General features: G+C 36.4%; 1 protein-coding gene across 1 annotated transcript in view; it reads right to left on the reverse strand.

Annotated features, from left to right (window-relative positions):
- Positions 1 to 1,352: 1,352 nt before the first annotated feature.
- The window catches only part of LOC131035554 (E3 ubiquitin-protein ligase SINAT5), a 51,159-nt gene continuing 34,622 nt past the window's right edge, over positions 1,353 to 17,889 (reverse strand). Inside the window, exons 2-3 of the mRNA XM_057967268.2 lie at positions 2,526 to 2,912; positions 1,353 to 2,373 (exon numbers count right to left, since the gene is read on the reverse strand). Of these exons, the coding sequence (XP_057823251.1) occupies positions 2,053 to 2,373; positions 2,526 to 2,912 (708 nt within the window). The 3' untranslated portion in view covers positions 1,353 to 2,052. The remainder of the gene's footprint in view (positions 2,374 to 2,525; positions 2,913 to 17,889) is intronic.

Genomic DNA, 17,889 nt, shown 5'->3' on the forward strand with positions numbered 1-17,889 from the left:
TTACTTCGTGTAATTGTTTTGAGTAGAGGGACTCTATAAATAATCATTGTTCTGTGCAGTTGGCGATGCTTGCTCTAGTGAGGATGTCAATTTAAGTGATGAATAATTAATCTTTCACTTTGCTCAATGAGTGCGACAACTCATGCATTCATTAAATCATGGACGTCTTGTTTATTTACGAAGGATTGAGCATCCCAACTGTTACATTATTTTTCCAATCCCCCTTGTATTTGTTGACCTGATGGATACTCCCATTAGGTTGTCTTACTCCCAAAGGCAAATGGCATAAGAAATTGCAGAGTATTTTTAGGATGCAGATTGGCCTAATTTTGTTTGTTGTCCAGTGAGCTCTGGGCAATGAATTTTTAGTTGCTGTGCACAGATAGAAGGAGAACTCGGATGTGGAACTGAGATCAACAATCCAATGAATTTTTAGTTGCTGTGCACAGATAGAAGGAGAACTCGGATGTGGAACTGAGATCAACAATCCAAAATTGAACAGTGAGGCTTGGAATGTGGCGAAAGAAAACTTAAGCGACCAAAGGCTCGTGTGCCTCTTACTATATTATGAGTGTCTGCTAAGTCTTGGGAAAGAAAACGCATGTACTACACTAAAAAAATTCCTCCAATGGTGTCAAAACTCTGTGTATAAAAAGCTGAGGGCATTTAACTTTTTCAAAAGCTTACACTATTTTAGACCGAGTATAAGTGTGATTCTAAGGAAACAATAATTTCAGAAAGAAATTTAAATATCTTAAAAAAATATATTTATTTATAGTTTCACCTACCTACAAGACTATTACACCTCCAAATAGTGCAGTTGCTAATTTGAAACAAATAGACGTCCAAATTATATTAATGCGTCAGTGATATTTTTTATTTAATTTGCCTCAAGCAATTATTTTTCCCTCTGGTTAAAAGGTCTCATAAACAATTGGCACGCAATATGACATCTTTTTAGTTACAAAAGAAATTGAGAAAAATAATAGAAATACGCTCTTTTTATAATATCAATTGTTCAACAAATTTTTATATCTCGCCGTCAGAAAGGTAATTAACAAGAAAAAGGCATTGCATACAAGAACCACATACAATGATGGCCTCAAAGCCAATGTCTACTGAAGCATATAACTTGATCATACAAAATCTTCATGTAGCAAAGTTTTTAATGCTCCTCGATTTAAAGATTTGGGCTTTTACTGGTTTTGATGCTTTGGAGATGCATGAGATTCAACAACTTCTGTATTCTTTAAGCCTTGCCTGCATGATCTTGAAGATTACCTTTAGGTCAAAGTAACATCCCTAAAATGGCAATGTAAAAAGCATACAGACACAAATTATATTGCTCTATAGACAAAAACAGAAATTATATTCATATATACTTGCAGCAATAAATAATCCTCTAATGATTCTCGGAAGTTCTCAATATAAAACACTAATCTATATAGTTTTAGAGATTCTAGATTGCACGTGTAACATGATTCACACTGCACTTTATGTTTACATCAATCATGACACCCCTTTTCATTTCTGACATAGCTCATAGTCAGCTACCAAGATGCACTCAATTGTCAATAAATACAAGATATGTATTGCCAACTATATCAGGAAAGGTCAATGATATCCAAATCATGATGTGCAGCTTCACAGTTTCTGTTGAACTGGTGAAGAAGTTACATGCTTATGGCCCCTGCATGTAAAGGCGCTAGCCATTGAGTGAAGCCAAATATTACATAAGTTGAATTCACCGCAAATATACAGTGATGTAAAGTACCCAGAACATATAAGAGTATTAACAAACCATCAAATTGTAATAGAATTAAATCCTACACAAAACCTCCAAAATACAGCCTAAAATTGCCTGGTTTCCATTGGCTGAACAAAATCAACCTCCAATTGCAGACTGTCTACGCTTATATCTGCACTAAATCAATCCATATGTATAGTTGATGTTCTCCAAAATTATTCAGCGAGATTCCTAGAGGCACCAATAGCTAGAATTAACATGTCTTCTTCCTCCATAACAAAGCTGCAAATGAGAAAAATTAGTCCTCACTGTTCTTTCCAGATTCGCCCAGTGACCCTCAACTTCAATTCTTTCCTCTCTCCTCCTGAAAAGAATAATGCCATGTTTCTCTGAATGATCAACCCATCATGGCTATCACGAACTTTTCGATGACTATCTCTAATACTCCTGGGAACTCCTTGCCAGATCAGCTTTCTGCCATTGGCCCCAACTTCAAGGCTATAGCTGAAATTCTTCGCTTCATTATCATCTCCCATAAAACGCAGAAAAGCCATGTACACTGGTGCATTTCCCAATAGAAAAGCTTCAAAATGAAGACAGAAATACTGTCCAAAACAATTGAAGACCTGTGAAGCATTGAACAAAATTATCAAAGATGATTCTGTCACATTTAAGTAAAAGCAACAAAATCATGAACAATCAGAAGTGGGTTAAACTACGCTAATAAGCACTAAATAAAACTAATCAAATTAGCAAAAATCTCCCCAACTGCACTCACTGTCAGCATCCATGTGGCATTCTCAACTTCACGTGGGTTCGATTTTACATATCGATGGTTGAAAGTACAACCAGAGTGCATGTCCACTTTATGATCATCTCTTAAATGTGTAACTAGGGATTTAACATCGCCTGTAACAGAACACTCTGATCCTGCATAGGGGCAATTATATGGCCTGAAAGTACATTGGCTCTCATGCTTAAGCTTACTGTAGTATGGAAAAATTTCTGGGCATCCAATATTGTAATACTTGCAAGGTAAATCCAGAGATTCTGCAACCTTTTCCAAGGCTAAGCACCTAATGTCCCCAAGTTCTTGTCTGCAAGTAGGGCATTTGTTGAGAACTCTAGACTTGCAGTTGGAACAAAGCGTATGCCCATTATGACACTGAAACATTAAATTCACACCCGTCAGAATTAATGCATATTAACAACAGAAACAATTTTCAAAAATCTGATAAGATGTCAGAAACACAAGAAAAATCTCTACTGAGAAAATCATAACAGATTAACAGAAATCCATGTTTTAGCCAATGAGACATAGAGTTTTAGTTTTACAAATTACGAGCAATGCAAATAGAGTTTTTACAGACAATGATAAATAGAGACTGCTTTTGAAACCTAGTAAAGCAAACAAAACAAAAAACACTTGCACATGCTCAAAACAGAACATCAATACAATCAGTAAAATGAAGAAGGTTCTAGAACAAACAAGATATTTGTGTAGGAAAATAGCAAGTTGTATATCTGCATGATACTTGATATTTTATTTCCAACAGAAGAGAGAGCAAATAGTATTTCATCATTTAAATATGTATGATCATGGCAATTACAAATTCAGTTCTCATATAGTGAGCATTACACAAGCAGCTACAATTAAATATTCCATCTGTATAAATAAATATATAGAGGCAGTGATGATTAAAATAATTTAAATATCAATTTGTAGTATGTTACAAAAACTAGAAGCTCTATTTTTTTTACTAGAAACCGAGTATTTTGTTACTTCACCAATAACATTTCAAAAATAATCAACAGTTTCAACAGGCCTAGACAGGCTTCACTTTCTTTCTTTCATTGTTGAAAAATATAGCATCCAGCAACCCACTGACTCTTGAGCAATCTCTACTCATACCTTCCAAAATAAATCTGCCTAACGTCACTATTTTCTTTTAAAAACCTAGGATGTCTTGATAAAGCTTCATGTAACTCCCTTGTGATTTGCTTTCTGAAACCGTAACTTTTAAAAAAAAATAATAAAATTCAACATAAATGCATGTATCAACAGCAGAATGACTATGACTCAAAAATGGTACTGCAAAACTGATGGAGTAGACATTTTAAGGAATGATGAAAGGCAAGGAATCAACAGAGAAGGGAATTGAAAATGGTCAAAGACTGTTGGGAAAATTTTGAAAATTCCTAGAGAAACATCTGAAAACTGGCCACAAGCTCCTATCCCGACTCCTTTCCCTCTCTGGAGTTTCTAAAAATGTCTGGGCCAGTAAAATGTTTTTAACAGCCCAGGAAAAAGATTCAGCCTACCAGAAATGATTCCCAGGATTTAGAGACTCGCAAGTTTCATCAATATTTGCATAGTTTACTTTGAAATCTTCTAATAGTTTGGGATCAACTATGCTGATGAAGCACAAACTTGTTCTTATTGGAATATAAAAATGTCTGCAAAGGTAACAGTTGTGTTCAATGCATCCCTTTCAAAGAAACACATCATGGGATGTCTGCCACAATCCTAAGACACAATGAATATCTGGGGTCATGGTAGGAAAAACCAACCCAAATTAAGGACATGCTTCCTGCTGTCAGGACTGTCAAGAAATCACTCTGAAGCCCTTAAAGAAATCTCTGATGTGGCTCCACAATGGTGCAAAATGAAAAATCCCCAAGGTCTAATTCTCAATTCATTTTTTCATGTATGGGAATAATAAGTGGCGTCCCAAAAATTATAGAATACCCAATAAACAAATTTTCATTGAAAATTCTGAATTCATGATTGTTTAGTTCATAGTTACCAGACTCGCACTCGGAAACTCGGACTCTGCAGACAAATTGAAAAAATCATAAAATAAAGAAATATTAGGGGTTTAAAGTTCTTTATATACATTGTTCACTAAATCAACTTTAAAGACGTAATAAACTAATCAGTCACAAGCTACTTTGATCACATAAACAAGAATACATCAATCAAATGATTATAAATGCAGATTTGCACTAAAAGAAACACCAAAATTTAATATATAAATCACCAAAATTTAATATATAAATATTCTCAAGTGTTTTAGGTGTATAAAACTCGTGGATCATGATATCCATGGCATAAAAAACAAAAATAAAAAACAGATCGTCCTAAGAAATCAATCCCCATAGGTTTTTAGAAACCAAAGATGATCGAGAGTGGCGATTGTTACTGATGTATATGGTTTATAAATTGAGAAATCGTGATTGCTTACTGATGTTGTAATGTCCCTTTTTTAGCGCAACATGATATGGGGTGTCGTTAGCCTATTCTGACACGGTCCCAAAGGCTAACAAGGACATTGGTGGGATCCTGAGGTGTTTTGGCCTAGGTGTTTTCAGTTTCAGGCCAATCGGTGCTACTTTGGCAGGGTTTCTAGACACTTACTATTTATAGTAAGTTAGTCTCCGAGCAGTGACTTGAAATTTTTAGTGTTTCCCTGGTTGGCATAATTATCAGTAAAAAAATATTTGAAGGCGACAATGATTTAAAAGGATTATCAACAATGTTTTAATATTTAACGATAAAGTGTAAAGTTAAATTAAATATTTAACTTTATCGTTATATTATAAGGTTGGGAATATAAAGTAATGTTTAAAATATTAAAAGTTCCCTTTAATGTGTACATTGTGGGAAATAATATTTTATTCTAAAATGTATTATCTCACATTTAGGAAATGAAGTGTTTGCATCCAGGAAGAAGATATAAATTGAGGTTGAGAGCTCTCTTTTGGGGTATGCTTGGAGAAGATTTAATATCTTGTTGTTGGATTTCTCGAAAAATCTGATTCGTTGGGCTTGAAGGACGAAATCCCTCTTGGTCAACATTCTTCTTGCTGTTGTGAGATACAATCAGGTGAATTTATGGTGTTTTCATTTAGGAAACACACTAGGTTCATTAGATTTTCACAAGGCAGATTTAAGAAGATTTTGGAGCAGTTTGAAGGTGATGGTGAAGATATATGAGTTGCTGTGAGCAGTGCGTGAACAGTGCCGTGAACGGTAATGTGAACAGTGCCGTGAATAGTGCAACTACAGTGTGTGAACAGTGTTTTCAGCAAGTTCTATACTTGTGGAGTTCAGGTTTGAATTTGTTTATTATCATATGGTCTGTAATATTCTTCAGATCTGATTTGTACGCTTGGGGTTGGAATTAAATAAATACCATCAGCATTAATCTTCTTGTGTTTGGTATTTGATATGTCTGGTTGTTTTTTATATTGAATAAACTTTGAAAGCTTTACAATAAATATCAATTTATCCAATTTATCCTATTGCTAATCAAGAACCAAAAAAATCCAGTAGTCAGCTTGCAAGCCAACTGTTTGACAAAATTACACTAAGTAAAAAGGACATAAATTTAGTGCCGAACAGGGGGTGCCCATTACAGATGTATATAGTTTATAAATTGAGAAATCATAATTGCAGGCTTACAAATCAATAAATTTGGACTAAGGAACTGAAAGTGAAACTTTTAATTGTTAAAGTATAGAAACTGAATAACTAATGTCTAGAAGTGAAACTTTTAATTGTTAAAAGTATAGAAACTGAATCAATAATGTCTGACGATGTTGATTCAAACCATAACGGAGATGAAAAAAGATCAGAAATGGTCTACTGCCAAAGGCATTTCACAAAGCAATTATGTGAATTCAGAAGCTTCAACTGGGGCTTATGTAGATCAATCTTTTGTTTCAGGAATGTTTAATGAAATAGAAAATGTAGAAACTGGAATAAGTATTTTCCCTGATACACGTGTCTTCTGAGATTGGAATACTGCTACTGTGAGAAATGGGGAGCTTACCACTAACGAAGTACAGAGAAAACAGACAATGCATTGATTAAAGAGCATCAGCATGGGAATATTGCCTGAGATTTTCTAACAGAATTCACAAGATGGATTTTTAAGGGAATAGAATGAGAATCAACTGAGAAAATAAAACTAGGATGCTCGAGCAAAATTCACAAGATGGATTTTTAAGGGAATAGAATGAGAATCAATCAAGAAAATAAAACTAGGATACTGTGAGAAATGGGGAGCTTACCACTAATGAAGTGCAGAGAAAACAGAAACTGCATTGATTAAAGAGCATCAGCATGGGAATATTGCCTGAGATTTTCTAACAGAATTCACAAGATGGATACTCGAGCAAAATGCATGAATATAATGAGAATCAACTGAGAAAATAAAACTAGGATACTCGAGCAAAATGCATTTAGCGGAAAAGTATAAGATATTGCCAAAAATTATCAAGGAATAAAAATTACAGCTTAGTTTGCCCCTAATTGTGGCTCATGCGATACCAAACATACCATTTTTGAAAAATAAATTGAATGAATGATTCAATAATCGGATGATTACATTGAACAATATACACACGTATATATAGAGGTTACAAGACAATGTTCTATAATTAGAACATAACGTTAAAGTAAAAGACTAAAGAGCTAAACGCTAAATTAAGCGTGAAAGCTAAATTAAGCTTAAAAGCTAAATAAAGCTTATTAATTAACTAAAAAGCTAAATGACAATTAAACAAGGAACTAAATATAGGTGACTAAAATATAATTAAATATTCTAATACCCTCCCTTAATGGTCATTCTATCTACTAACTACCCTACAGAAGACACTGTAGGTCTTTTGATCACAAATGAAAAGAACACTCTGCTGCACTGGAGACCCTCCGTGGATCTGAAAAGTGTTAATGACCAAGAATACCAGAATCCATCCAACCTAACGTTGGGTAACCAAACTGAAAACTGAAACCATGATTTTGAGGAAAATCAGCAAACCCTTTTGCAGAAGAGTATCAACTCCACAACTGACTGCAAGATACCACGGTTGCAGATGTTCGCCCTGGCAGGTGCGACCCAAACTAACTGCAACAAAGCACGATTTTGAGGAGAAAATCGAAAAACCAAGAAATCTAAGGTTACAAATCATCATTTTTGTGGAAAAAAACGCTAAAACCCAGATAACTAAAATCTAACGCGAATATCGCGGATTACAGATGAGATAATTTTTAAGGGAAAATTATAAACCCTACGAACAATTTTTGAGGAAAAAATCGTGAAAACCCTCCCATGATTTTTTGTGGAAAAAATCAAAAAACCTACAGACAATTTTTCAAGAAAAAATCGTGAAAACCCTGGGACCTGTAAGACGAGGTCTGGCCTAAATCAATTTGATCAAGGCAACGATATTCAGATATCGTGAACATGCACTGTTTCTAGGTGTTGTGGCAGCTGTTGAACTTTTGTTTGTGTTCCAACATGATGTTGGCCAAAAATGCCATCACAAAAATGGAGGTTGAACGAGGTCAACCTAGTGAAAGCATGAAACAAAAGAATGAAAGCATGAGACAAAAGAATCTGATTCAAAAATCAAAATAGAAGCAACTGCACAAAAAATTTGAAACCCTAGAGGAGAATTTTGGCACGAATTTCGGGGTTTGGAAGAAACCCAAAAAATAAAAAATTTCTGCAAACTTCAAACAGCATAAACGATGCCCAGAAAACACCAAAATTCCCGACGTCCACAAAATTAGCAGAAATCGCTGACTATTTTTAAATTCCAAGGCAAATTCTCCGGCACAAAATTTGAGGCACGGAAAACGAGGCACCCAAAAAAATATGAGACCAATCCAGAAAAGCTCTCGAAAAACCCACCAAGAATCTGAAATCAAAATGCAGATCCGACGACTCAAAAATTGAGGCACGAAAAACGATGCACCCAGAAAAATCTATCGATGACCCAGTTGAGGTCTCGAAAAACCCACCAAGAATTTGCAAGCAAAATAAAATTTCGACTTGAACTGAAGGGTCAAAACCCTAGTCGAATATTGCAGAAACCCTAAGAAAATTTTCAATCTGCAAAAAAAACTCCAAGTTGCAGGCCCGAAAATCTCCAGAATGCTAAAAAAAAACATGAACTGCTGCCCAACACAGAAATGCACCCACGAACTAGAAACCCTCGAAACCCTCAAGAAGCCTTAAAAAAAGCAAAATCGTTTTTTATAAAAAAAACAATAAAAAAAAATCTGGAAAATATTCCAGAAAGAAGGGCATGCCAAACTTTAAAGAATCCCATCGACCCACTCTGATACCATGAAAAATAAATTGAATGAATGATTCAATAATCGGATGATTACATTGAACGATATACACACGTATATATAGAGGTTACAAGACGATGTTCTATAATTAGAACATAACGTTAAAGTAAAAGACTAAAGAGCTAAACGCTAAATTAAGCTTAAAAGCTAAATGACCATTAAACAAGGAACTAAATATAGGTGACTAAAATATAATTAAATATTCTAATAATTTTACACAAATGGAAATGGACAAGTTTAATTTTAGAAGGTAATAATGTCGTGCAACCTGCTGTATCAGGAGAGGTATATAAAATAACTGAAGACCAATGCAACCAACTGAAGATCTTAACTTTACATGTCTGAAGACCAATACCTCGCAAGTCTGCCAAGTACCCAGTGAATCCTGGTACTTTGGTTTAATTATCTTGAAAAATATTTAATCTTAACTTGATATATGAGTAGATTGTAATTGGTTAACCCCACATCGATAGGAATAGTGAGACAAAGGAGACTTATAACCTTAAGGCATGGCATGCTCCAAAAACTTTGGTGATGGGAAAAGAAGCTAGAGGATGAAAAGCCCAAAGCAGTGAATGTATTCAATGTTCATTCCCCATAGAAACAAATGTTTAAACATTCTTATGTGCTAAGTGGGTCCCCTTGCTTTTGTGATTATTAATTTATTACCAACATAAAAAAGGGGAATGGCATTGGTAAAATGACTACTTATTGAAGTCATCTTACGATGACAAAAACCAAAGAGGTCAAATCCCAAATATCTAGCTAAAAGTTAATCTTTTATCTTGCTACGTACTTTTGGCTTCTACAGTCATCAATTTAGGTGAATTTAAAACATGTATATCTAAGTCATCTTTTTAATGATCAATTTCCACAAGTAGTCGTTTCTTTAATGACTGTTTCCTCATCTATATTGGCAATAATCGCAATACAAGGGGGCCCATAAAAGACACAAGCATGACTAAGCAATTTTAATACCAAAGAACTAGAAGGAAGATGCTAACATTTAAAGCAAGGAACTTTAGCCAATATGTTGTTTTGGAATGGTGAAGATTTTAGTACACATGTAATGCTTTATGATACTCCCTTCTCCATATGAATGTAAATAGAATAATAGATACAAAAGGTAGTAATAATTCACAACAATGATTGCATAAAGATTTGTCTTTTATTCATTCATTCATGAGATTTGCAATAGATATGGGAATTCACACATGCGGTCCCAACAATGTGCATAATCGGAAACATATAAAATAGTTTTAGATTATATATTTTGTTTTGTTTTTGCTTTGAAAGTGATAGTATATATTTTATTATTATATGTAATTTTTTTACTTCTGAAAAGGCCACCATTCATTAGTAAAAAAATAATTTGTGGCTAGCAAAGGTTTTTATTTTATATATTTTTTCTCATATATGAGGAGTTTTTGTGAACGCGGTCAGACCATTACACTCCAGCCTTGTTCCCACTTGTAGGTTTTGCCTCTCAGCATAATAATTGCTTTTTGGTTTAAACTTGCAATCAGGCTTAAAAGGTTGCTTTTTGTAATGTCCCTGATTTTTGTGGTTGCATCAGCCAGCCCTAAAGTATAAAATAATAAATGAAAATATTTAATAATTATACTTTCATATTCCTGGCCGACCTTTGTAGAGCTATTGAAAAAATTATAATAAATCTCTTGGCCAACCTTTCCTTAATCGCCCGTGTTGGTTATTGTTGTGGCCGACCTGTCTTGGATTGGTATTCATAAGGGGATGATTCAAGGAGGCGGCATCAAAGAAGTTTATCCATCGATGCTTTAAACGAATGCTGAAGTGTCTTGGACGCGGACCCAGTATACTTCAACATTCTTAGACGCAAACTTAAGAAGGCATCACTCAGCTAAGGGCATACCCCTACCCAACACCAATTTCAGTGCTTTCAAGTTATAATCTGCTGAGCCAAGAGCTTATACAGTGGAGTGGAAAGTAACACTAAGGTTGAGACGGGACCAAGACCAAGGAAGGCTTCTTGCGCAATCTGAAGCAGTCATAACTGCATAATTGAATGCCACACCTCTAGCTTGCAATTCAGATCAGAGGATCTCACACAATCTTAAGACACAATTCCAGGCCAATCAGTTTGCCATTAGAGATCTCTGTGCGTCAGACAATGAGAGTTTCTAACACAGCCATCGCCCATATCTATTTGGTATGCTTGCACCTCTAAACACAAGATTATCATTGCATATATTTCCAGATGCAAGGGAGTTTAATATCTCTTCTTTCTACATTGTCTGAGTCGGATTTACATATGTGAGAGGTCTGCATGTATGCTGGTAATTGGTATGTCAGATTGTATAAACTCAGATTTGCCTCTGCAGTTATCAATTTCTGAACATTGCAAAGATATATACATTTTCTGAATATTACACAGTTTACTTTTGGGTATGCAACATGTTCAATAATATTGTGAAATTGTTGAATTGAAACATTGCTTGAATCTGAGTTGTAAGGTCCCTTTTTTGTTTTGAGAATACTACTCCAGTTTCATATCTTAGTTAATATTTACTGTAATGTCCCCTCTTTGAAATATAATTTAATAATAAATAATAATAATAAAATTGAAATACAAAAGAATAAACACAAAAATTAAATTGAATTAAATATCAATACACTTATTTAATACTGATTAATCATCCATTTATTTCTATTAGCAATCAATTATTGAATAATGAATAACCATTTATCTCTATAATAATAAATTACTAAATACCATTTATCTCCATAATAATAAATTATCTTATAAAATTGTTGATTGGCAATCAATATTAATTACTATTAAGTAACTATTAAATATACACCTAATGATAGACCAAAACTGACACATGTCAGATTTGTCTGCCTTTGCATACATGTATAAAAGAAACCATAATTAATGCATACGTTAATACAAACCAACAAAGTATTTAGTTAGGGAGTCGCTACATTTGCAAAGGGGGTGTCCGTTGGAAAGAGACACAACTTTCCAACGAACCATGAGATCTATAAGCAAAGTGCTTTAAGCATTATCGGGGGATATAGGGAAGAAAAAGAGACTGTCACAGAAGACAGTATCGAGCACCACACTTCCACTTCAGCATATACTGCCAAAGGAAACCGGGAATATTAACGGGCAGCTTGAGTTTGAATACACCACGCACAGGTAAGACAATATTCTCTAACCATCATATGGTCACATAAGACCACTGGCAGATATTAATATATTATACAGGCACAGCAAGTGTTGCCAACAATACTAGGTAGAGACATAGAAGTTTATATCAGTGATGGCATGGTTCTGTAAGATATTTATATAATCTATTTGCAATCAATTTAATTCTGTCTGAGTACACATACTGTTAGTTGTGCAATACTGAAAATAATTATACAGTTTCATTACAAGAATTATACATGTAAATTAAGTCTAAAGATCTGATAGAGTTGTTAGGCTATTAAGTTTATCTCTATCTTGGGGAGAGCATTGGAGATAGTTACAGTGGCCACGAGGGGCTGCCATGTGGTCAGAGAACCATGGAGTCAAGAGGCCTGTTACAATTTCCCTGCCAGTCTGCCCAAGATAGAGGTAAAGTCTGAGTGTTTGAGGGTATTAAGGATTAAGTAGGAAGCATAGGGGAACTACCCATCTAGCAAGGGGGTTAGGAGTAACCAGCCCTTGGATTTGGTAGGCAAGCAGCCCTTGCTCTCCCATCTAATCCATGATACTTTCTTCTGTCTGCATGTTAGTATTATGAAATTAGGCTAACCCTTAATATGTATTGTAGGAATTGTGTGTGCCATTCTTGTGTGTTGTTTGTAATTAGGGCTGGCGGATTCCAATTGCCTTGGGCAACATTGGAATCCGCCTAAGAGGGCCAGCCCCTTCTCCAACATATAGGCCCAGGCCCTATACCTCTTGGCTACTCCTAAAAGGTCCCCACACTACAAACCCAACACGCCACCATGATAGGGCCTACCCTATCCACTTCGCACAAAAGGAATTAAATAAATTAAAAGAGAAATTAAAAGGTTCATTTGCAAGGCAAGCCGACTTAATTAGAAGTATTGCCACTCCTATAAATAAGACATATACTTCACATAATATTCATCCATTCAGTTTTATGTAAATGCGAAATACATCTGGAGGTAGCGAACTTCTTTAGAGGCAGCAGATCATAGTGAACTTCATTAAAAGGCAGCAGAGTACCAGTCAGATCACAGCGAACTTCATTAAAGACAGCAGGTTATCATTAAAGACAGTGATCTCCATTGAAGGCTCAAGCAAACCTCATATAAGGACTGCGAACTAGTTGAAAGGTGCAGCTAACCCTTGTTATGCACAGCAAGTCAGATTAGAAGGACTGTAAATCATGATCTCTGTCAGTAAGCTAGTTGTGTAGACTTCTATGTCATCTTCCTTGTGACTGCAACATCTATACTCCAGATAAGTGTGTAATTATCAATTGAATCTAAAACCATAATCAGATCTAAGGATCTTTCTGGCTGGGTTTTTCCTCCTAAGAGGTTTTCCCAGGGTAACCTTGTCTTGTCTTTATGCATTCATTTCTTACTATGCTTAAATCTCGAAAACAATAAATCTAATTAACCTAGTTAGAAACAAATTCTGATTTTCTGAGTTTTATTTAATCTGAAAGTACTAAAACTAACATGGTATCAAAGCTATAGGCCAGATCAAAAATTCAGATTTTAGAATTCAGTACTCCTTTATTTCCAGATTGTTGTCGCATTTGCAGGTTAGGTCAATGGGGCTGAAAGTTGAAGATAGGCTTGATGGGAATCTCAATTTTACTGCATGGAAGGTTCGAATCAAGTTGGCTCTAGAGGAAAAAGACCTTCACCAATTCATAGAAGCGAAAGAGCTAACTGAACCTACGGATGCAGCGGAGCTAAAACAATTCAAAAAGGATGCTATCAAGGCCAGAAAGATTCTCATTGATTCAGTCAAAGACCACCTAGTCACCTCTATTGCCTCATTCACCACTGCAAGGGAAATGCTCAACCATCTACAAGGTATATATGAAGTTAACAATCTCGGTAGGGCAATTACTTTAAGACAGCAACTACTTAATATCAAAATGGCAAAAGAAGATTCTGTTATTTCCTACTTTATGAGAATTTCAGGACTAAAGAATCAGCTAGGTTTAATTGGTCATAACATGGAAGACAAAGACCTTGTCATGATTGCCCTAAATGGTCTACCTCACTCATGGGAGTCATTTATCCAAACCATAAGTGGTAGGACTCAGTTACCTACCTGTTGTGACGTATTCACACATCGCCCCATTGCAAATGGGGACCCCTGCTTTTTGCCTTCTGGGGTGTGTTTTCTAGGTCTTTTAGGGTTTTTGTCTTTTAGCATTTGCTTTTCAAGTGTCGCCAGGGAGATCACTAGGATGGCAAGCTCTGCTTGAGTCGAGGTGAGTCTTTGGGGCCCCAGAATTAGGGTTTCTTTAAGAGTCTTCCTTAGGGCCTGGTTTTGCTTTTGTTGCTAATTGTGTCTTGCTTGGTGAGTGAGTGTCATTCTTGAAGGTCCGAGCTAGGTCAAGTTGGTGAGTGATGAAGTCTAGAATGTCATCCGGATCTTCAAATGCCCTGAAATTTGGCTAAGTCTGGAATGCCCTGATCCTGAAATTTGGCTAAGTCTGGAATGTCCTGATCCTGAAATTTGACTAAGTCTAGAAAATTGAAGAATCCGCCAAAAACTAGATTTTGCAATATAACTCCTAGAAGTCTGAAACCACTCTCAAACATCCTGACAGTATATATGGAATATAACTTAAAGTATAAGTAAGAAGAAAGATCCTTATATCTTTCTTCTTTCTTATACTTAAATGTTATATTCCATAAAATGATCCTGACGGAGAGTCCAAAATGTCAAATTTCGCTCCGGAACCTTCCAAAGGGTCCAAAGCGAATTTCACTCCTGACCCTTCCAAAGGGTCCAGAGCGAAATTCTTGAAAACAGTAATTTCTCCCATAGCCAAAGTCGGGATCAAGATGGAGATGCATGATGGTTCTGGGTCTCGATCAACAAACTCCGGATCTCGCTGCTTTCGGTGATGGAGCTACATAAGGGGAGGTATATTAGTTGTTCCGGTTCGGCTTCTTCATATCCAACCCCCCCGCCCCCCCAATATAGTTAAGCGGAACTGGGATCACCCATAGAATAGTGGGGGCCGTATTTATGTTTGCCTCCCAAGGAAGATTAGAGTTTGAAAAATCAAGAATCAAGGTCAAAACATGATTTTCGCTCCTGACCCTACCAAAGGGTCCAGAGCGAAAATCCTTATAACCCTTGTTTTTTTCCTTATTTTGGCTAGGCGTTGGCTTGATGGAGGTTGAATGGGTATGTTTTTGCCTTAAGATGGAGGTAGAAGCTTTGAAGAATCAAGATTTTAGCTCAAAAGGAGAATTTCGCTCCTGACCCTTCCAAAGGGTCCAGAGCGAAATTCCCTATAAACTTCATTTGCTCCCTTGTTTTAGCTTGAAACCTTGCTCCTTAGATGGAAAACGATCTATATTTGCCTCCAAGAGAAAATTGAAGTTTGAAAAATGAACAATCGAGCCCAAATGGTGATTTTCGCTCCTGACCCTTCCAAAGGGTCTAGAGCGAAAATCAACCTAAGACTCAGTTTTTGCCTTATTTGACCAAATTTTGATTTGTAAGGCATCTTGAAGGGAAGAGTGGACATGTTTGGACGTTGGAAATGTTTGAAAGCTTTGAAAAAATGAAGGATTCTAGCCAAGAAGGTGAATTTCGCTCCTGACCCTTCCAAAGGGTCCAGAGCGAAATTCCTTGCAAGCCTATTTTTTGACCTTGCTTAGACCACAAACCTTGTTTCTTGGGTGAAGAATGATGTTTTGTTACCTTCCAGAGAAGATTGGAGTTGAAAAGATGAAGGATCAAGTCAAGAATGAGATTTTCGCTCCTGATCCTTCTAAAGGGTCCAAAGCGAAAATCCTCCTAGACCTCATTTCTTTTCCTTATTTGGCCAAATTTTGATGTCCAAGGTATGTTGAAAGAGAGAATGGGCATATCGAAACCCTTAAGGACGTTTGAAATAGTTGAGGAATGAGTGTTTTAGCCAAGGAAAGAAATTTCGCTCCAGACCCTTCCAAAGGGTCCAGAGCGAAATTCCTTACAAGCCTATATTTTTTTACCTTGCTTGAGCTTAAAACCTTGTTCCTAGGGCGAAGAGAGATGAGATTTTACCTTGCAATGAAGATTGGGTTTGAAAGAATGATGATTTTGGTCAAGTAATTTTCGCTCCTGACCCTTTCAAAGGGCCCAAAGCGAAATTCCTAAAAACCATTATTTTCTTAGCAAAATCAACTCAAACTTGGTTTTCTATAACTTGGATGTGAGAGGAGAAGTGTTTTCTTGCCTTTTAAGGTGGATTCAAGTTGAAATGATGGAGGAGTGAGCCTAAAACAAGATTTTCGCTCTTGACCCTTCCAAAGGGTCCAGAGCGAAAATCCTAAAACCCATCATTTTCTCCAAAATTTGTGCCAAGCCATGCCTAGACTAAGGTGAGGGATGCCCTTGAGATTTCCCTTGAATTGATTGTTGTCTCCAAAAATGATGATTTTGGGCTAGAGGAAGAAATTCGCTCCTGACCATTCCAAAGGGTCCAGAGCAAATCCTCCAAGACTCTCTTTTATCTCAAGTTTATGCTAAGTCAAGTGTGGATCGGAGTAAGTTGAGATTGGAGATGTCCTCAAGAATGACTTTGAGTTGCTAGTAATCAATGAATTGGAAGGAATTAAGCAAAAACAAGAATTTCACTCCTGACCCTTCCAAAGGGTCCAGAGCAAAATTCCTCAAATCCATCATTTTCTCCTTGGATCAAATCAAACTTTTGGTTTTTATGGTGTGGATGGTAGTGAGAAGGTGTGTCCTTGCCTTTTGAAGTTGATTGAGGTTGAAAGAATGAAGAAATAAGCTCAAAATGAGAATTTCGCTCCTGACCCTTCCAAAGGGTCCAGAGCGAATTTTCTCAAAACCACCCTTTTTCCCAATTTTGTGCCAAGTCTAGTGCTGACTAAGGTGAGTTTTGATGGGAGAGGTCCTTAGAAATAACTTTGACTTCTCAATGATTATCAAATGTGAAGGAATTGAGCCTAAAAAGTGATTTTCACTCCTGACCCTTCCAAAGGGTCCAGAGCGAAAATCCTAAAAACTATCCTTTTCTCCAAAATTTGTGAAGTCAGGCCTAGACTAGGGTAAGAGAAGCTATTTGGAATGCCATGGAAAGATGTTTGACCATCAAAAGTGTGAATTTTGAGCTAAAAGGTGAATTTCACTCCTGACCCTTCCAAAGGGTCCAGAGCGAAATTCTTCATCTGCCTATTTCCTCCTTGTGTCAAATCAAGACTAGGAGTCCTAAGGCGTAGTTGAGGTTGAAATGATGTTACTTTGCCCTGCAAGATGAATTGAGGTGAAGAAAATGAAGAGTTGTGACCTAAAAGGTGAATTTCGCTCCTGACCCTTCCAGAGGGTCCAAAGCGAAATTCCCAATTTCACTCAAATTGCTCATGATAGAGGTCAAGGCGTGGATCCTTGGGCTCTAGAGGAAGGAAAACTAGTGTGTGCTCGCCTTGGAAGGTATTTTGGAGAGGAAACATGATAGATTTTGTCCTAAAAAAGTGAATTTCGCTCCTGACCCTTCCAAAGGGTCTAGAGCGAAATTCTTAAAAACCTCTCTTTTGCCCCAAATTTGCATCAAGATTGGTGTTGGTTGAGAATGAGGGCGTCCTTGGGCATGTATCTAAGCAAGTACGGTTGCAAAGTGAGAACAATTTGAGCCAGGAATGCAAATTTCGCTCCTGACCCTTCTAGAGGGTCCAGGGTGAAATCCTTATAGGGTCTGTCCCTGTGGAGAATATTGAGCAAGCTTCATTTTAACATCTTCTTGTTGTTGATTTAAGGTAGAAAATGCTATGTTGAAATAAATCT

This window comes from Cryptomeria japonica, chromosome 3 (assembly GCF_030272615.1).
Source record: "Cryptomeria japonica chromosome 3, Sugi_1.0, whole genome shotgun sequence".
In the NCBI taxonomy this organism is placed as follows: domain Eukaryota; kingdom Viridiplantae; phylum Streptophyta; class Pinopsida; order Cupressales; family Cupressaceae; genus Cryptomeria; species Cryptomeria japonica.